This window comes from Maylandia zebra, linkage group LG3, assembly GCF_041146795.1.
Source record: "Maylandia zebra isolate NMK-2024a linkage group LG3, Mzebra_GT3a, whole genome shotgun sequence".
NCBI lineage: Eukaryota > Metazoa > Chordata > Actinopteri > Cichliformes > Cichlidae > Maylandia > Maylandia zebra.
This window is the reverse complement of record NC_135169.1, coordinates 36,817,594-36,838,663: the sequence shown is the minus strand read 5'-3', so window position 1 is coordinate 36,838,663 and position 21,070 is coordinate 36,817,594. Positions and strand designations below refer to the sequence as shown.

At 45.3% G+C, this 21,070-nt stretch overlaps 1 protein-coding gene across 2 annotated transcripts; it reads right to left on the bottom strand.

Moving 5' to 3' along the window:
- Window positions 1-245: 245 nt before the first annotated feature.
- per1b (period circadian clock 1b) lies at window positions 246-20,793 on the bottom strand. Of its 2 annotated transcripts, none has more exons than XM_004562704.4 (20): window positions 20,616-20,793; window positions 11,303-12,247; window positions 10,098-10,351; window positions 9,862-9,983; window positions 9,150-9,351; window positions 8,870-9,064; window positions 8,133-8,211; window positions 7,806-7,912; window positions 7,101-7,254; window positions 6,618-6,888; window positions 5,828-5,936; window positions 5,481-5,640; window positions 5,285-5,400; window positions 5,008-5,154; window positions 4,107-4,496; window positions 3,089-3,903; window positions 2,809-2,995; window positions 2,267-2,480; window positions 1,901-2,051; window positions 246-1,802 (listed from the first exon to the last, which is right to left on the bottom strand). In XM_004562704.4, exons 2-20 carry the CDS (start codon window positions 11,713-11,715, stop codon window positions 1,527-1,529), a joined length of 4,362 nt encoding a protein of 1,453 aa, XP_004562761.2. In that variant the 5' UTR covers window positions 11,716-12,247; window positions 20,616-20,793; the 3' UTR covers window positions 246-1,526. The 2 variants fall into 2 exon arrangements, with proteins under 2 accessions (XP_004562761.2, XP_004562762.2); XM_004562705.6 differs by lacking the exon at window positions 20,616-20,793 and adding an exon at window positions 15,989-16,137.
- Between the last annotated feature and the right edge of the window lie 277 nt (window positions 20,794-21,070).

The window sequence follows — 21,070 nt, the reverse complement described above, 5'->3', positions numbered from 1 at the left end:
CCACTTTGAGCCTGTCTGAACGAGGACGTGCCTTTTGTCTTTTTTAAGCTGCGGTGACCACTTTGGGTAGAAACCACAGCAGAACAGCAGGAGACTGCGGTCGGGTAAGAAAGCAGCTGCCCCGATCCGCTCTCTGCTTCCAGCTCGCTCTGGACGCTTCTGTGTATCCACGCCAACTGACAACAAAAATAGACTGCAAAGAGATGTAATCATGAGGTGGAAAAGAAGAAAAATCTGACTTCGCATTTAAACCCATTTAAAGTAATTTTATTGTCTTTTTTTTATACAAAGAACTTCAAAAATATTAAACTGTTGCAGACACCACTGACGCCATGAAGCAAAGGATATCACATGACCAGAACAGTGCCACAGAGAAGAGACAGGGAAAAGGGACAGAGTGGAATAGAGAAGATAGTAAAACACTCTTCGAACTCTTCGGAGGACTTTTTAAGAGTTACATCCACCTTTTTCCAAATCTTCTCACCACCACGAGCAACACAGAAGCGCTGCAGGGTCCGTAGGGGGGTTGATAATTTGGGAAACGCTGTCTGTAGTGTTTGTTCACTGTTGTCGTGCTCAAACTAATGCCTGGCAGATGAGAAGCCTTTTAAAAGGTGTGGGTCAGACTCCCGCTGATTTCCACGCTCGTCCACAAGTAAAGCAACTCGACTGCCGAGTCACAAACACTGTCTCCATTTCCAAAAAGTGCGATCTATCGTATAACAAATAGCTTTTTAAACACATTTTTTGTTGTTTTTTTTTTTTTTTACAGTACACACCCTCTTTTGGGTGTTCTCCATCTGCAGTGCATCAAATTATAAAAATATACACAATGCTTACAAAATTACTTGGTTCTCACTGTACATTTTCCTCTATCAGGTGAAAGTAGTTTAATTATTTGGGGTCACAATTCATACAAAAGAAGAAAAGAAGAAGAAGAAAAAGTGAGGATTGAGACCAGAACAGGATCCCAGAAACATTCAGAAAAGTCAGAGTCCCTTCTTTTGTCACAGGCTGAACTCTGGGCAGGAGAGATGAAAACACAAGTGAAGCACATCCATCTTTATGTAAAGGCGCACTTTTTAACCTTAGTCTCCTTTGATTATTTTACAACTTAAATAAATATAACCTGAACTACAAGGACAATTAAAATAAAATAAAAAAAATAGACAAAAAGAAAGAAAACAGGACAAATTCACTCTCTAAAACTGAGTGTGCGTGTCCGGTGGTGTCCAAGGCATTTAATTATCAGTTCCAGTGGGTGCCTGGACCGCTGACATCGAAATCAGACTCAAAGAATCAACGTGTCCCGCCTGACCTGCTGTCCGACAATAAACGGCAGTCGTCTGCATCAGTACGCACCTCAGCATCCCAGCGCAAGCTCATTGGATTACAGCCTCTGTAATGATGCTTTGAGCACAGGAAGTCCTGGACGGCGCATATTGTCTCATGATGAAGCTCATGATTGGCGCTAGTGCTTTTCATTTTGGGCCACCTGCGAGGTGAGTCCCGTCAGACTCCAGTGGCTAAGTCTCACTTTTTCCTTCCACAGTGTCTGACCTCGCTCCCTCCTCCTCTGCCGCCATGTCTTGGCTGCTGTCCTGTTTTTCTGTTCCTTTATCTTCAACTCCTTCCTCCTCTTCTTCGTCCTCAGGGTGAGCCGCCTCTGTGAGGCTTTTCATCACCTCGCCGGCGCTCTCCTCCTCGGCCTTGAGCACGCTGCACAGCTCCATGTCGTGGATCTCCACGTCGAATGGGGCGGCGGGGGGCACAGCGGGGGGAGACTTGCAGCCGGTACAGCCCTGAAAACACAGAGAGAAGCGACTTCCTGTATTTTCTGCCACAAAACAGATCGTACATCGCACGTTGACATGGTACAGGGTGGATCTGTTGTACTCACGGAGATGTTGATGGCTCGCGGCAGGCGTCCGGTGCGGATCCAGGGATGGACCTGGCTCAGCTCCCTCTTCTGCTCCTCTGTGAAGCGTGGCTGGTGTTTCTGCATGTTCCTCAAGGACTCACGATCCTCTCGCAGAACCGTCTCCAAGTCCCTGTTGACGAAGACAAATAAAGTGGACAAGTATTAAGCTGCTGCCTTTCTGGACTAACAGCTGCTTGTATTTCTCTACAGTATGACTAGATCGGTCCCACTTATACTTCATGTCTTGAGAAACAAAACAATCCTCACTTTTTCTAAACCAGTTTGTCATCTGAGAGCTGAATGAGTGAATCAAAGTCGTGTATGTCATTTTGCCCAGTGCTGTACCTGACAGGCAGCTGATAGGTCATCATGACCTTGTCGTCTGTGTTGGCCATCAGCAGCCAGATGGGGTCCTGCAGCACACACTTGATGAACTGCTCCTCTCCACCGTCTCCTCCCGCGCTGCTGCTGCCCCCTGCTGGCTGTTTGCGGGAATGGTCATTCTCCGATGAGTCGATGCTGCCGAAGTACTTGCTGGTGTGGCTGCCCTGGCTGCTGACTAGATGGGAAAAACACAAAAAGTTTAGAAGAGTTTTCAGTCTGTACTTGAGAATTAAAGACCATCACAGTGTTAATTAGAGACAATCTCAATCAAAACATTTTTTTTTTTACTGCAACTTTTAGAGTTCATCTGATTTATTTCATCTGGTATCATCTCACTTTACTAATAACAGTCATATCACGATCAACTAAATTAAATGTCAGAGTGCCCCAGAACTCTGCGTCCCTGATAGAAACCATTAAACTAAAAAGAATTCCATCAACAGCCGAGAACAAGATGTTTTTTTTATTTTTTTAAATGGCACTAATGATTTAAATCTACTGACTGGTGCCGCTGGTGCCAGAGGAGCTGCAGCCGTTGGAACCGGAGCCCGAACCCGAGGATCTTGTTCCCGAAGACCCTGAACCAGAGGCAGCTGATCCGGTGCCTGAGCGCGAGTCTTCTTGGAGCAGCAAGTCCAGCAGGTCGCTGGAGGTGGACATGGCATCGTTGTTGGACTCATTAGCTTCACCCTAATGGGGAAAACATTAATGTTAATTTTTTTTTAAGTCTTTTGTGAGCAATTGCTACATTTTTAGGTCAGACATCCTATCCTGAACACTTACATTCTCATTTTCCTTGGAGGTGTCATCTGAGCTCCTCTGATTGGTGGAACTTTGCCCCCTGGCTGCCCCACCCTGCACCGAAGGCGATGCCTGCTGAGATGCTGCTAGTGCCGTGGCGACCTCTAACCGGTTGCTCGGCGACTCTTCCAGCTGAAGCAAGTTGAGAGGGGAGGAGCATCGGGATTGGAAGAGGGGTGACTCCGCGCCTTCGCGATCAGCTGGCGTCTGAGTGTAAGACTGTGGCGTGCTGCTGCGAGACAGGGCACATGTGCCTGGTGTGGGCATGGGGTTGGAAACTGTAATGGGGACAGCGGCTGTGGGGACAGCGGCTGTGGGGACAGCGGCTGTGGGGACCCCTTGGTAACCGAAGTTGGGATTGTAAAATGGTCCAGGGGTGGAGCCTGGCTGACACATGGGCACTCCCATCTGCGGGAACATGTAGTTGGGCAGAACGAAGGCCATCATGGGAGGAACCATCTGGGTGGGGGGGAAACGTGATGGATCTGGGACGGGTAAGGGCTGAGTAAGAGGTGGGTAGATGGGGTAGATTGGAAGCATACCAGGGGGAAAAGCAGCGGGTGGCATGCTAGCCTGGGAACCTACAGAAGGCCAGGAGGATGAGGTTGTTGGAGGGCCGAGAGGCATGTTGAGGGGCATGGGAGCAGTGCTGCCTCTGAGGTCCTGACGACCCCCGCTCAGGCCCAGAGAGCTGTGCTGGTCAGAAGACTCCTGGTGCTTGAGTCTCTTACCGCCACGGCCGCGTCTGTGACCACTGCTACCTCCTGCAGCTGGGTAGTCACGGGAACAACGCACCCCTGCAAAAGATAGAAGACGCCCTACAATCAGTTTGGTGCTTCACATAAAATATTCTGAAGCTTTCACACCAACAGTTTCACAGACGTTAGTGTATCGAAGGTGATACAGGTTCCCAAAGATGAAGTTCAAATATACTTCTTCACTTTGCAAAACAGCTATTCAATACAAAACCATTTCTAAGACTGTGACAGTGTGCGCCTACCTCGTGACAGGGGGTTGACAGCTGCGGCGTGGCAGCGCACAGTTGAAGACACCGTCTGATCGACAACGCGCAGCTTGCTGAGGTCCTTGAAGCGGTCGAGGAAGGCCTGCTCCTCCTGCTGAGTGTGGGCGGACAGCACCTCCTTGGTAAGACCCAGCCTGCTACCTCCACCTCCCGTTGCTCCGGCTCCTACACTTCCGCTTCTCCGGCTGTCCCTATCAGGCTGGCTGGCTTGAGGGAGAGGAGGAGGTGGCGGAGGAGGAGGAGGAGGTGGAGGAGGCGCGATGTTAGCGGGAAGCTCTAAGCTGCTTGCGGGAGGAGTCGGGGTGGTGTCGAGAGGAGTCTGTGCAGCCGGTGTGGGAGTTGTAGGAGCTTCCTCCATGACGATGTCTGTGAGAAGAGAAGAAGAGGAGAAGAGGACAAGAAGGCGGGGTGTAACGATATAAAGAAGAAATAAAGATCACTCTTTTTGCAATTAACTGACACAATTCAGTGCTGTCATTAGGCAGGTAGGACCAAAAGATTCAGGTATACATACATACACGTATATATCTTATACAATCTACAGCTGCAGATAAACACGAGTTTGTTAGCTGAAGCCTCGTGTTTGCTAGAGCTGTTGTGTCATTAAAGTTTAACATTCACTGAAAAAAAAAAACAATTACAATATGTAAAACAGTGTGCACAGGAGAAGAATGAAACACATCACATCAAACCAGAAATGTTCCAGGTAGTATGCCTGCAACAAAAGCGAGTTTAATTGCAAAACAAACACATAAAAAGCACAACTTGAACGCCACTGGTAAACATGAAAAACAAAAAAAAGAACTCCATTCAGGGTGTGCAAGGAACTCGTCCTGCAACTTCCAGGAAGGAGAGCGTGAGTGTTAACGAGGCCCACCTGACTCGGGAGGCTTCTTGTCTCCAACATGGACGATGGTGCTGCTGAAGCTACACTGAGACGTAACTGAGGCTACACTTTCTGCCTTTGTGGCCATGGTCAGAGGAGGCAGAGGAGGTGGTTCACCTACGAGGTTAACTGAACCACCTGGAGAGACAATACGGTCAGAAATTTAGTCGCACAGACACAACATTAACCAGGTTTGTTGTCTTCTACCTAGTTAGCTGCATCATTACCTACCTAACAACTTAATCAATTCCAGATCATAGTGAAATACCTTTGCTGTTGCCGTTGGGCTCCTGTTTGTCGTCATCAGATGCTGAGGAGGCAGTGCAGGAGTAGGAACCACACTTCCTTTTGACTGTATTGGGAATGTTACAGCTGTCCAAGTACCTGTGTGAGAAATCGCTGGGTAAGTGGGAGGTCAAAGGGCAAATGTCGACACAGAAACGACTTCAGGTTTGTGTACAAACCTAATGACGCTGTCCAGACAGTTGATCTGCTGGTAGGAGTAGCTCGTAGATGGTTCCTTGGGTACAAGCGGTGCAGGGACCAAACTTTTGGATGGCTTTGTCATGTCTGCTATCAAACTTCTGACTGGATCGCTGTTGATCGCTCTGACGGCCGCCGTGTCTGGATCAGATACAAACAGGATCAAGAAATTAAAATCGTCCTCTGTGAAGGCTTTTGGACATTATTGTTATTATTAAAAACTTTCTTTTATGCCTTTTTCTTTCCTGGAATACTAAAACTATTAAAAAAACCAAACTATTTACTCTCCCGTGACATTCTGAGTTCAAATACAACTCCAGCCTCTTACCCGTGCTGGTGTTTTTCCTCGGAAGTGGGCGGTTACGAGACTCGATGAAAACCTGCTGCCCGTTTGTTTTCACCATATGGACGTCTTTGCAAATCTGCTGAAACGTCATCTAGAGAAAAACGAAGACCAGAAACATCACAGCTAACCAACGAGAGAATGACACTGCACTGAATCTTCTGCCAACCTGTCATATTGTTCGTGCGTAACACTACAGTCTAAATGTGATGCAACAGTACCCAGGAAAATGCGGCTGTATCAAAAACAAGGGGATAAACAATCTTGTGAGAAAGCATTTCACAAAGCGGGACATGTTGTGCGCATTTTCAGATGGATTTCTTTTTTTGTTTGAGTAGCCTTACATGATTCATAGTTAAAAAGAATCCTTATTAGTCTAACCCTCTATGCAGCCCCTTTAGTCATCTAATGTCTGAATCCAGATATTTTATCATTTAGCCACACTACAGTAAAAGGACAGCAACCCCCTTGCAGCTAGGAAACAAAACACTGGTGGTTGCCTGGTGACAACTGAAGTTTCAGCAGCTGCAGTGACCAACCTCTCGGCAGCCACTTTCAATCACAAGGCAACCTTTATCCAAAAAAACCTGCCAGACAGACTGGATCAGGTAACGAGCTAGAATGAATGAATTTTATACTCTGGCTCTTCTCGTGTGTCTATGATGTGCCTCTTTGCAATCAGAGGATTAAACTCAACTGATTGCAAAGCTGGTTGTACTGTGGTTATATAACTAAAAAAAACAACAACACAAAAGCACTTCTTTCTCAGACTCACAGGTTTGTGGAATGCACCTGCGGCCTCATCTACAACGGGACTGTTGCTGTCGCTGGACGAGGCGGCCGAGGCACTGAGGTGCTGTTGGTTGGAGCGGTGGGAGCCCCGTGAGCCGCTGGACCCAAGAGAGCTGTAGCCCTGAGAGCTGCTGCTGTGCACCGGCTGCACCAGGAGTCTGTGGATCTGCTCGCTCAGGTGGACGATGTCGGGCGTGGTGACCCGATTCTCACAGTCCTGCGGCGCGGTGAACACGTCTTCATTCAGCGGGCTCCTGGAGACAAGGAGAGTTTGTTTATAATAGAAACAAACTCTTTATCTGTGGTTTTTTTTAGGTCTTCTAAAAGTGCCACTTTTTAAGAAGATCCTTGTTTAGTCACTAAAGGCAGTATTAAACGTGCATCTAATGAGCTTTAAGGATGACCGACGCACAAAGTTTGAACAATTACATAAAACTTTTGGTGAAGTGAGACAGAAAACGCTTACGTTCTGACTTTGTGCCGCCCCACGATGAACGCCACCTTTCTACTCCAGGGGTTAACAAAGGAAGACCAGCTGGTGTCCATGGTGACATACTCCCCGCTGCGGGCGCACATCCGCAGGGGCGAGTAGTCGACCGGCTGCCCAGCAAACTGAAAGACTGAAGAGAGATGACAAAGCACACATGTGAGTTTCCTGAGTTGTGAAAGAACAAAATAAAACATATGAAAGCCATGAACGGTTTACACAGCCCTTACGCTTCTGTGTGACATAAGCTCCTACCAAAAACATCCCCAGATACAGGCGGCAACAGCCACAAAACTAGAACGTCAAAATGAGGACCCTTATTTTTTCCAGAAGTAAAAGAAGAGAGAAAGATCACATAATAAATGATCATTATTGCCTCTGCTGGATTAATGTAGGCGTCACCCTGTCCCCTGTAGCTGCCTTTGTGTGTCTATGTGCACACCACCTGCAGCTCTGACACACACAGTGCACAGAGAACCTGGTTGCTTAGGTTTTATACATTTTAACAGCAGCTGTCGTTACATCAGCAGATTAACGTCCACGTTTCTCTCCTACTGCACAGGTTCCCAATTAATTAGTCTTCTGCTAACAAGCCTGTTATTCGAGCTAAAGTGTGTTTTTTACATTAGCCCTGTGTGAATTTGGTCGTGATTACATTTTGAAGAAAGGCTTAAATAGGCTTACTCTTCTCATGTATAGCCACCATAATGTGCCTGTCCTCAGGGTGGATGCAGAGCAGGATCGGTGTCCCGACCAAGTCCTGAGGGAGGTAACCCAACAGTGGCACTGCCCTGCAAACACATCACATTTCCACACTGAGAGTTATCATTTTACACACACCTTAACATTCAGAGAAGTGAAATCGCAAAACATGTTATAGCTGTTTATTTTTAACAACCGTCTCCAAATCCACAGTGAAACGATGAGTCGATCGCACGCCTTAAGCTTAAAACACCAATTACCAGAAGGCGACACAGCAGTAAGCATGGGGTCAGAGCAAAGATAACTGACCTTTCATCAACTTCCTGGAAGAGGCAGCTGGGAGTGTGACTGGTGGTGAAGATCCTCTTGTCGGGTGGGATGCGAGGAGCTGATGGGCACAGAGGACACAAACAGAACAGATGAGGAGCATGTTTGGAGGGTGAAACAGACTTTGTGTCTGACACTGTTCTGACAGTCATGCAGTATCAACTGTCTACATTATCCATATTCAAAGGAATATGGTATTCCAGTCTCTTTCATTATATTTCCTCCAGAGCTATAGTGGAAGCAGACTTTGCACCTGTTAGAGTGCAACTACACAAACTAGACTCTCTCGCTCTTTTCTGATAACCCCAGGCTCGCTTGCTTTGTTTTCCACTGAAACATCCTGCCACAGAGTTAACACCAACGCACCGCCCACTCATCCTGTCTCACCAAAACAAACACGCGCTCTGAAACCAAACTAGTAACCTGTCACATGTCAGACCTGAAGCGACTCTGATACCAAAAGCTGCCCTGCATTCTGCTACTCTACTCAAACAGGTGGGGCCTGCCTGGTTACAAGAATCATATTCATACATCACCTCACATAATCAGTCCAAACAGTAAGGAAAGAACAGTGTAAAAAGTGTCGATATAATTAAAATGCTATGTTACATCTCTTTAGCTTGTGTGACTCTCAGTGTCAAATTGATGATGGTGTAATTTTAACTCATATATACACAAACACTTGTTTATTACAGACAACAGGGGATCGTATCAAATACCTTCATATCCAGAGTGGACCCTCTCTGCGATCAGCAGGCAGCAGGGCTGTGGCTCAGCAGCATCCGAGTCTCTGATGGTGAGCTGGTAGGGCGTGAGGCGAAATGGGTAGTAGCGCATCTCGCCACCCTGCGGCCGGTCAGCACTGAGCCGACAGAACATGGACTTCTCCTGGGTGCAGTCAACTGGAGGAGATGCTGGAGGAGACCGGAGTCAGTCAGCACAGGAAACATAAGGAAACATAGCTAAACTTGCTCGCGCTTTCAGTCAGCGTGTGCTCACCAGAGCCGATGCAGGAGGCCCATTGGGGCAGGCGGCAGGGTGCCGTGCTGCTGTAGAAGGTGCTGACATCTTGCGGAGCCAAAAGGTCAGAGAATATGGTTCCTTGGAGACACTCAGGCTTACAACGCAGCACGGATGAGCCCTGGGGCGATATGTACACAACCTTCCCTGACAAGAATGATACTGCCATGGAGAATGTGTCCTGGAGAAAACAGAAGGAATTTAATGAGCCATCTTCTCCAACAATCTGGGATCTTTCATTGGGGCGCATTTCAATTCCTGTTTCAGGAAAAAAAACTGTGAAAATGGATATTTTTGAACACAAGCACAAAGCTGAAGGCCACACCCATCCTCAAACATCGGCACAAATCTAAACATCTGCCCCAGTACCCCAAACCGCCTGTGTAGTAGTTTCATTGAGGGTCGACTGAACCTCTAAATCTCAGTTTAAAATCAGTAGTGTGCCTTGAAGGACATTCAGATGCTTCTTCAGTTTCTGGATAGCGTAGATTTATCAAATGCTCTGACAGTAACCAGGAGGCAACCCTCCTTTCCTCTGAGTTACGTGTTAAACTCTGAGGTACCGAAAGTCATAAAACAATAATGCCCATGGCTCATTAACAACAGTAATAGTGTACTAGCCCCACTCCTTTAAAAGCCTTTAAGAGTAGTTTTAAGATGCAGGAAGAAGTGGATACGAATTTAAACTCACAGTGTTTTTGAGGGTGTACTCTGAGGTGATATTATCCAGCTCCTCAATCGTGAAGGTGGACAAGTCCAGACTGCAGCCGTGACACTCCTCCACACTCCACTGGTGATAGTACTCCTTGTTAGCTGGAAACATTGAACATTTCTCAGTTAAGATGGGCCTAAAATTCATCATCTGTGTTTTGCCTCCCACATAAGAACAGCCACCTTCTTAGAAAAGAAAAAAAAAAAGACCCTCACCTCGGACTTGTTTGACACACTGCAGAGCATATTTGAGTGCATTCAGAGTGCTGAAGTGGCCCTTGGCCTTGCGCTCAGCTGGCAGTCGGAGCTTGAGCTCTTTGATGGCCTTCATGAGCTCCTTCTGCGTCTGGACCCTGGCTGACTGGTTGCTGCTGCAACCGGAGGTGGAGGGGGGGTCGTGCTCCGAGCTGGACGATGGCAGGCTGTAGACCAGGGACCCGCTGGGAGGTGACAGGCTCTGGGAGTTGGAGCTGGGTAAGGAGGACAGTTTCAGACAATGATTATTCAGAAAGTGAGAGGTGAGTGCGTGAACACTGCTGCTGCCGACCAGGCAGACATAAGTGTCAATAAATTTAAAAAAAATCCAAAGAAACTATTTTAAATAGGTAGTTTCGGCTACTGGTGTCCACTCTGACAGCTAGAAGAAGCTTTTCAGATGAAAATGGGTATAAGCAGAGAAGAGGTTTCTCGACAACTTCACCTATTCCAGGGCGCACCCCCCCATGGCAACGAAACTCCCAATGGCAGCCGTCTCTCCCGGCAGGACAATGCGCCCTGCAACACCGCAAAAATTGCTCACAGCCAGTTCGACTACCGTAACAAAGAGCCCAAAGTGTGCACCCAGCCTCCAAACTCCCCAGACAGCAGTCCAATAAGGCAACAGTGGGATGCCCCGGAACAAGCTCGATCCTCCGAGGCTCGACTCTGCAACCCACACTCTGCCACAAGCCGACGCCACAGGACACCCTCGGGGGTCCTGTGTCCATGCCATTATTCGAAAGGGGCACCTGAGCAATATTAGGCAGGCAGTTTTAATGTTGTGGCACTTTTATGGCAAACATGAATAATACAATTACATTTCTGATTTTAAAGCACTTACATTGAAAACAGGTGCAATAAAAGCTGAAACATCCTTTCTGCATGCCACACAACGTTGGTCCTCGCCAGCCACCGTACACGCTCAGTTAAACCAGAGTAGTAATCGTCAGCATTACTAATGCTGACATCTGTCTTATAATAAAAGCATCCAGCTATCTACCATCTTAATCTTTCTCTACTCATTTCCAGCTTTTACTCTTAGACTCTTTAGGCCTGGCCTTGGTGCAGCCACTCATTTCATTCATTGTAATCTGACTAAGATCATACTGATTTCACCCTGAACACACACACACAAAAAATGAGCTGTGGGTGACTTCTCTTACCTCTTGTTGCTCTCTGTAGTCTCCAGTATCATGCCAGAGTCCTTGCCATTTGAAGAGCTGTGGGAGCTGCGTGCGGACTGATGTCCGTGAGACCTGCTCTCCCTCTCCATCCCGCCCTCGCTCTCCCTCTCCCCGGAGTCGTTTCCGCTTGAGATTCCATCCATATCGTCTGAAGTCGGACACCTCTGATCTCTGGACGAACCTCCAGACTGAGATCCGTCGCTGGGGGATGAACCTCCTCCCCCTCCGCTCTCCTGGTCCTTGTGGGTGACACTGGCACCAAGCTGACCACTGCTGCAGATTTCGTGCACATTTAACCCCTGTGAATCCGCTTCGGGGTCTTTCCCGTTGGCCCCTGCCAATCGCCCCCGACTGCTGCTGCTAGGCATTGATTTAGAGTTGTCATAACTCATACTAGAGTAGGATGAGGCTGGTACAGCTTGATTGAGGGAGTCAGCCAAGGCGAAACAAAAAAAATTGAACTTTGCTTTAAGTGGGACTACTACGTATGCACATGTGAATCATAGTTGTTGGCTGTTAGTTTAACAAATCAAACAGAGAGCATATCATTGTTTGGTTTGGTTTTTTGGGTGTGTGTGTGTGTGGGGGGGGGGGGGGGGGGGGGGGGGGGGTGCGCTGTAGACCCCTCTTTGAGAATTTTCAGGAAGAAAAAAAAAAGGTGCAGGCTGCTCCAAAGCTGCCTTTCTAAACAAACAGAACAGTAATTATCTCGGGGGAAAAAAGTGTCACTCAAAGCGCTGCAGACAAGACATGAATTTGTGGTTATGAAACAGCCTTGGCATAAATGCTCCAACAGATGGGATGAGAGATTGTGAGGGAGAGTGAGAAAAACAGCTCTCGGTGAGAGCAAAAAACATTCCTTTCACTCAGTGTCTGGTTTTCTCGCTTCTTTAGAGATGTGGTGCTCTAGGCGCTAAAGGCCACCTGAAATGAAAGAATAAGAGCGAGATGGACAGAGAGAGGGAGAGGGGGAGAAAGGACAGCAATATTAGGATTATAAAACACTTGGTTGTCATGGTCTCTCAAGCATCTCTCCAGGACTGCGGCTTTAAAAAGCTTATCATCAGTTTATCATCATGTCAACCTCAGAAGACGAATCAAATACGGCGTGAAATATTCTCCCTGCCGAGCGATGCGGGCTGCGTGTCAGGATAGAAGAGTGTGCTCTTGTTTAGGGCCCAGCTGTTCTCCTTTTACTCAGATTATCTGGGAAACAAAAACAATCTCCTCATCCTGCCCACGGAATAACAGTAATCTCCTGTTTCTATTTGTATGCTCCAAGTGCGTACGCATAGATCTGAATATAGATCAGGTGAACTTGTGCTGGTGCCAAAGTGTGACATAGGACACTGGTCGCTCGTCAAAGCTCAGTCTCTTTTTACCCCTGGGACAGTCAAAACAAACACTGGCTGGGAGGAGAGAACAAAGCTCACATCAGAGAGCGCTAAGAATAATTGGGAAAGGTAACTCCAAGTATATATATACGGCCCACCTACGCAAGTGAGAGTCTAGTGCTATTTATTCCTTGAGCAAAGGTGATACCCCTTAATCCTTTAAGACCGGCAGACGCAACTAAAAGACGACACAGCCTCATATTCAGTCGCCAATCCTCTCAACTTTATACACCTGGCTGCCCCACAACCCTCTTTACCTGCCTCCGACAGGTGTGCAGTGATGCTGCATTTGTTCAGGACGGCTTTAAATATGCTCAGATATACCTGTGCTGACGCAACGGCCCTTTACAGCTGAGGGGACAGGAGGCGATAACAAGTCAGGGCCTGTGACGAGGGTAACTCATAAATAACTTAAAACGCAACAAACAGTGGTTGGGGAGAGGAGATTAACAAATTCATGCGCTGCGCCTAAGCTCCCTCCTTTCTGGGCATGAAATGCTAATCAGCATTATGTTTGGTCAGATGGATGATGCACACTTGCACATGACAATCTGTATGTGCTATGGCCAGACTGGGCGGAGGGAAGGGACCAATTATGATGAAGAAATATGCAAGCAGGGAGTGAGTGGGTGTGAGGCAGGCTGGCATCCATGCATGCTTCCACAGGTGATGGCAGAGACGCACGCAAAGGTGGTGGTGAAGAACTGTTCTCAGGCTATTACAGTACCTGCCTGCACCATCCCAGTCCACTCGGTGGACTCTTTAAAGCTCAGCTTTAAACCTCAGCTCTGTTTCCGCAGCCAATCAGATGCCGAGTAAAAACACAGGCTGATAGAGAGTCAGGATTGGGGCGCATGCATGGCTTTGGACTGTGGGAGGAAAGCAAAAACCCACGCAGACACGAGAATAACATGCAAACTCCACACCGCAATGTTAGATCGCTTTTGAACCCATGACCACTAGCTAACGCTGCAAAAAAACCACTGAGCCAGTATGCCGCCCACCTTTTTCGAATTATTCACAGGAAATACACGCTGTAGGACCAAGCTCTGATTATGCAAGATATGTCTGTCGTGCTGTGGGAAAGAATATGTAACAAGGCGTGCTGACTACAGGACTAACACGTTACTTGGAAAAAAACATGTCTTCGGTTTCTTCTTATTTTCTGTATCTGATTTGCGCTGCTCACGACTGCCCTGTGTTGTACACATTTAGCAGAAAGGTTAAATGAATCATTCTGTCTCTGTCTGCGTGACACAGAGGCAAAAATCACTCGCCTACCCCTGTGAGACCCGAGTCTCTAAGACATCCAGGTCATAGGAGGTGGGATGAGATTCATTTAATTTAGATTTCTGTCAAATGCAAATGATATGCAGATATACTTCTTTTTTTTTTTTTTTTCTTTATTTTTATATGTAAACATATTAGTTAACCACAGCGCAAAGCAGAAACTACGTCGTCCCAGATTTTTATGAATCAAAAGCTGCATTTGCTGACAGGCCAGTAACAATGTTCGGCTGATATACTGGTGCACACCTACTGTGAAGGCCGGCAGTCACCACATTATATCAGATGAACAATCGCTTTGAATGACAGGTAAAGCTCGAAAAGTGTGATAATAATCACAGCAGCACTTGTTTCTGCGTAATTTCCTGTCCAATTTAGGTGAACTAGCATGTCCTGACCTAGTACCTGTCAAGTGGCATGACAGATAAAAAGACACAAGAATGTCCAGGATCTGGAAATGCAGAAGTGTTGGTATTCAACAGTTTGCATTTATCTTCATTCACACAGCGTTACATAACCAGACCTTAAAGTACAGCATTAATCCTACTGGGACTGCTCTGAACAAGACACATGCTGAAGAGAAAGTAGGAGAAAATGTCAGACACACCCTAATTTGAATTTCTCAGTTGCTTTTCTCTGTCTTAAATCACTGCACATTGATCACCTTTGATGTTTGGACCAACAAAAATACTTCTGAGATGTCACCTAACAGACAGCATGGCTGTGTTCACAATCCTTCAGGCAAAGTGCTCGGGCAGAAAATAACTGCTAATGATAAACTGTAAACAAAAATGCAAAGAACTCATGTCTGCACGGGATAAATACACCACACGCTCACTATGGTGACAAATATAGATCAGCCAATGAAAGGAGCGTTGCAGCTTTCCTGCCAGTAAAACAGCACTTCTCCACTTGACACTGGCTGGGCTCTGCTCCAACAGTTGGCCATAAATCTGTTCACTGTGATGGTAATGAAGCAAGTGATCTGATTCAAACACTGTAACTGTAAGGCTTAACACTAAAGACACACTGACATGTGAAACAAACCATAAACCTGTCTGTAGCTTTTATGACAAAGATTTATTTATTCATATGGAGAATGAATAAAGAAATAAATGCATCAGATGCTGTCCAAATTCTTATTTGAAGCATCAGCACAACAATCTCACACTTTGGACATCTGAACGAGATGAGCTGCCTAAAACATCTAATCACATCTCTAATGAAACCTGCAAATGTTTAACACCTGGGGCTGTAAAAGCAAACAGTTGACAACAATGTGTTGAGCCTGAAACTGAACACCAGAGGAGGCTTCTTTGTTGCATTCATGAAGTGCACTGCAGGTAGGGTATGGTGCAGGTTGAAGTTCAAACTGAAACCATAATTATCTACAACAAACCGGATTTAAGGGAAAAGAAATGCACACAGCTCAATGCTTGCTCCTCCTCAAATGTGAATATTTGCTCATTTGGATGCCTGCCTGCACCAAACTAACAATCTGAAACTGTCAGCTTCATAGAAAATGTTTACAATTTTTCTGTCATTTTAACTAAACAAAGAAAAAAAAAAAAATCAGCACTTGTTCTTGTAACTGCATTACTGTTTTCCAACAGTAGACTATGGAGAGAAAATTCATATCCTAAAGACTCTATAAAACTCCTCAAATTAAGCCAGCAGCTCTAACGTGCATGAGAACCTCTGATGCTGTATATTAACCAAACTATATGACACTCCAAGCTATGCACTGGGACAATATCAGAAGACACAGACCAGCGCATCTACCAAACAACAGCCACCTGACGCAAGCTGGCAGTAACATGAAATACTTCCCTGCTGTAAAGCACAGATGGAGGCTGCAGGAAGGTGTGGCGACGCTCCGTGCACGGACATGTGTGAACTACTCCTCTGGGCTCAAGCTAACAGCTCCATCACTGCAAACCCAGCGAGCGCGTTAAACAAGTGTGTTAGTTCAATTTCCCCTCACCGGCATGAGCGCCCACTGCTCCACATCTCAGCACAGTGCAGTGTGACAGCGCTGGCTCAGCATCCCCGCTTCTCTTGGCTTTTCTGTGTACATGCGGCACGTGTACACGGCGGTGTTTTCCGCAGGTCTCGCCGACCGCTGATTGGTCTGCTCGCTCGACCAATCGCAGAGCGCGCTACTCAGAGGCTGGGCTGCAGCGTAGGGAGTCCGGGCTCCCACACGGCCTGCCAGACACTGGTCTCAGCTCCGCCCACATAGGTTTGCCTATTAAATATGCAACGCTGCGAGCAGACGCGCGAGCCGATTCTAGACCAGCGGTTATGAGCGACAGTAATAAACGTACATGGTGTACATCTGTGAGACGGGCACGCCCCTTCACATCACTGCCACACGATCGCATTATAATATAATAACTTCATTACACTAATAATACAGAAATATGGGCTTTCATTATGTTTATTTACATTTGCTGTACCTCTTGAAGTATGTTTATTTAATAAACTTATTTCACCATTAGCTGATTTAAACAACAGCAACAACATAAAATAATAAAAAACCTTTAAGGTTGAGCCTATAATCGAAAGGTATATTCGGACTGCATTTCCAAGCTGCAAAGCCTGCAGGGGACTTTCAAATTTAAGCTGTGCAAACCTATGTTGCAATAACCTAGTTGGAAGGTTATAAATGTGCAATAAAGTGGTTCAGCAACAGCTGAACAAATGGCAATAAAGCCTGATAAATATTCTGTAAACTAGTTTGATTTTCCTTCTGCTTATTTTCTTTTTCATCTTGGCATTACATGCACAACATCTGGCTACTTTCTCACTGGGTCTTGCTTACATTGCAAGCTTCATCATTCTCCAAGATACTGTCAGTCTATTGTCAACAAATGGCAGGAAGCTCAATTAGCACTCGTTGTTTTGGCTAGTACTACCCAACCACAAAGAAGGCTCGTGTTCTTATTATGCCGGACCACACCTGTACTACTAGTATCTTTGCCTCTAATATAATATGTGCCAACCAAATAAAATAAAAAAAACACAACAACAGCCAGCCATGAACTTTCTCAAACTGCATCTGCATGAACAGGTTTTCATTTTAAAACACTGTTTTCAGAAGAGCTGATGGCAATAATGGCCAAAGCTATCACATTAACCAATTATGCACACTTTGCATGCACACTGGTGTACACAGGAAGTAGCCTGTGGGTTGATTCATGGCACAATGGCACAAAGTATGATCTGAGATATCTCTGCTTAGACCTACAAATAAGTCAAACTGTGTATGGGGGTCATGACAGTAAAAACATGGAATGGGACTAGTTGGAATCAAATACTGCAAAATAATACAGTACTGCACAGAATCAACATGTACTTTTTTATGACTCCATTACCCTTTCCAAGCAAACTTTCACAAAAATGTACATAAAAAGAAGACAAAGAAAATGTCATAAGTCTAAGTTTTGCAGCCTTAACATCAAATCTGGGCCCCTTTATCTAACAAAATTGATTGCCAAACACTTGTTCATGGATTTCAGTAAATCTTCCATGCAGTGATCTGCGGCCTAGATTCAGCTGGAAATATTTCCATTTATGAGCTAAGACGCTTTTGAAAATAAATTTTATAACAACCCAAAAAGAGAGTCTTGAGGTTTTCCAGAAACAAATCCAGCCTGCCTTAAATCCTTCTTGCTGATGGTGTTACTGCAGGTTCCCAGTGTTTCTATGCAGAAAGGTGATCCTTAAGGTACAAATGCTATTGATTTTTTTAATTCTTGGACTCTATTATTGTCTTTTTTGCATGATACACATCTCAAAATAATTCTCACTCATATTCCTGGCCTTGATCCAGTCCCTCAGTTCATTCTCTGAACTTTCTTCCTGCTGGAAAACATAAGATTTTAACAGCAGGTGGTGGGGTTGTCATACTCCTACACAGGACCATATAAAGGATATCCCCTCTGTCTGACATCACACAGAGCAAAGAGTAAAAAAAACAAAAATAGAAACAGACTCAATCCATGTGTTAAGTACGGTCTGAAGCCCAAGCTTTTGGTTCACAGTGATTACATCCACATCCATCATCATCATTAAATTCTGGCCATGTTTAATATGAGCATCCTCCATTGTAACAACCTATATGTGACAGAAAATAAGGAAAAGCACAATAGGTCCACTTAAATCCCCAAAACAAAAATGCTTTTCATTAGTGTCACTGGCTAACATTAAAAAAAATCAAGTGTGTGGTGTAAATTACTACATTCAGACATCAACATGTGGCAACTTGATCATTTAATAACAGCACCGGTTGCATGAATATATGCATGACTGCACACACTCTGGACCGCCTGCCAACAAACCTCAGCACATAAGCTCCTGAAGAGGGTAAAATAAAAGCCTGTAAGAAGCAGGTAAAAAACCCTACATTCACAGACTTGTCCACGTGTCTGTTGTGAACATCCTCTGTAACAAGTTCAGCTGGAAACTTTTAACAATGAACATGTAATACAAGAGTGAAAAAAAACCCTGTGAGGCAATGGCAGCTTTGAGTGTAAAACCTCAAAACCAAATCAGAAACAGAGACATTTAAAAAGAAAACCTGAGACATTTCCCAGCAGTTTGCGGTCAGTCTGGTAACCTTGATGTTTTTTGTTTTTTCTTCTCTTATCCAAAACTAAGACAGACACGGTCCCTCTATCTGCTCATATCCAAACCCTCTTTGTCTTTCCAAACATACCTGACCATTTTAAAAGTATATAGTTCAAATAAAGAAATAACTTACATCGAACTAAAGATTCATCTCAAACATTTTTATTTTTTGTGAAGTCATAACGGGAAGAACGTGGTGCTCTGTTTCTGCTGACTAAACCGCTGGTAAATTAGTCATTCGTGCTTTGATGTATCACTGCGAGGGAAACTAAAGATTGTTTACTTGTCTCATGAGTTGAGTCATTACCCCACATATATGTGATCAAATGATTGCAGCACGAAGAAAATTACCCCTGCTGCCACTGCATGTCTCTGCCTCTATCAACCTTGTGCAACATTAGCACAGCTCGCTGCTGCCAGAAATCAAGTTTGACTTTTCTTTATGAGCTAGGAGAGTCATTGTTTCCTGCCCATCCATGGTCCGCTCTCAGACTTTCTGATAGGTCACTTATTGGGTGAAAGACATTGACTTTGGAGTCTTCTTTCTCTACAGTTTCTTCTGTAATAATAAGTAGTTGACACGTTTTCCTAAAAAGCAAAAGATTCCTGGTTTGATCCTGGAAAGAGACACCAATCCTTTTAAGGTTGTGTCATAAAGGGCATTCCATATAAAAATCTACCCACTATGGCAACCCCTTGTGAATAAGGGAGCGGCTCAGAGTAGATTCTGTGCAGCTTCTTTGCACTCTCAGTCACTCAGGAGGGTAAGAGTGCAAAGAAGCTGCAGGCTTGCATTTGTGCAGGCTCATGTTTAACCCTCAAGCCTCTGCGGTGCGCCACACTGTTTATGGAAGATTTACTGTAAAACTGCCACTCAGAGGGGATTACAAGCCTGGAACAGGACACCATCGCAAATGTCACAAGATTTTGGCACAGGTGTCAACTGAAACTGGTTGAGTGAAAACACCAACGCCGTGTGATGGTTTCTTATATTATTATGATGCAATGATAAAGTTATGCAGCCTCTGGGGGCGACAAAATACAATTCACAGGCATGAGTGGATCACCACTGTTCAGTCACAGGAGCAGTGGCATGCAATTGTCTACAGTGAATGCACAAGTCAAATAGTCCTACATCAAATGAGAGCAGAGCTGTAAAAACTGTGTTTGGCTTTCAGTAAAAATCTGCCAGCACCAAGAACAGTATGTGTACATTAGGAGAGAGGCCTCTAAGAATCCCTTTTAGCTGGACGTGCAGTTTACACTAGTCTGGCTAAAACACAGAGTAAACATTTGCTATGTTGCTTTAGTACCTCAATCAGAGTCCAAACGCAATGCTTAACATAACTAACATGTCTGCCAGACGACCACCGCACGTCACAAACCCCTCCCTTAAAGTAATAAAAAAAGGAGGGGGGTTACTTTGGGAATCATGAAAATATGGGTAGTTAATGAACTGATTAAACTGATGATCGGTCACAATATATCTGAAAAACAATAAATGCCCCATCGCTAGCAAGCATATCGTAAACACATGGGGGCAAATTTCCTCCCCTCTTAGCACACGGTGCAATATTCGTGTATGCAAGTCCACCACGCACAAACCAAAGGGGCTAGTTTCACACAGTTCACGAAAAATAGGTCTTGGAAACTGGGTGGGATGTAGTAGATGTAGATTACTGCTGTGTTACATTAGTTCAAAGTGTTGGCATCTTCTTCTAAATACATTTACACTGCGAAGTCATCAGTTCACATCAAGTTAACAGAGGAGGTTAAAAGAAAAAAGCTCGCGTATGATCTGTGAGATGAACAGACTGTAGTTGATATTAAGTTATGTACTGTAGCTATAATGTGAGGCAGTTAAATGTATTCATCTCTCCAATTTGTACACTGATGCTCAGTAATCACAAAAACAGCTTATATGCTAGCTACAAAGATCCAAACTCTTGTAAAACAAAGTGCCAAAGGCGCCAGCTTACCTTAAATATGCTTCAAAATAACAATAACGCAAGTGCTTCAATATCCCGCGGTGGGGAACTCAAAATTCTTGAAAGAGACGGCATAAATCCAGGTAGCAACGACAGCCTTCGCTTAGTGGTCTGTACTGAATCTCCATACATTTTTTTTATTCTTCCCCCAACTGTAGTTTACACGCAGGGACACACGTGCAAGTACATGGTCTGGTAACTAATATTGAAATAGCCGTTGTGATTGGACAACAGGTGACGGTTTCTCCGCCCAAAGCCCGCCTCGGCTCGATATGATTGGTTATGAGGGGCGTGGTTAGCGGCACGGGGCCTGGCGGTCACGTTGCAGAGTGACTGGTCCTGAGTTCCTTTCAAAAAACACATTGGAACACGAGAGGGCGTAGCCACTGCCCACAGTTGGTGCAGTTGGCCGTAATGGATGCCGTAGCAGCGCAATTATAGTTTCA

Excerpts from the sequence above, each read along its gene's own strand:
- per1b (XM_004562704.4), bottom strand. The coding sequence starts at position 11,715 with ATGAGTTATGACAACTCTAAATCAATGCCTAGCAGCAGCAGTCGGGGG. Across the intron at positions 6,889-7,100 it reads GGGCGGCACAAAGTCAGAAC|GAGCCCGCTGAATGAAGACG; the intron begins GTAAGCGTTTTC and ends CCTTGTCTCCAG. Across the intron at positions 5,937-6,617 it reads CAGGTGCATTCCACAAACCT|ATGACGTTTCAGCAGATTTG; the intron begins GTGAGTCTGAGA and ends GTTTTTCTCTAG.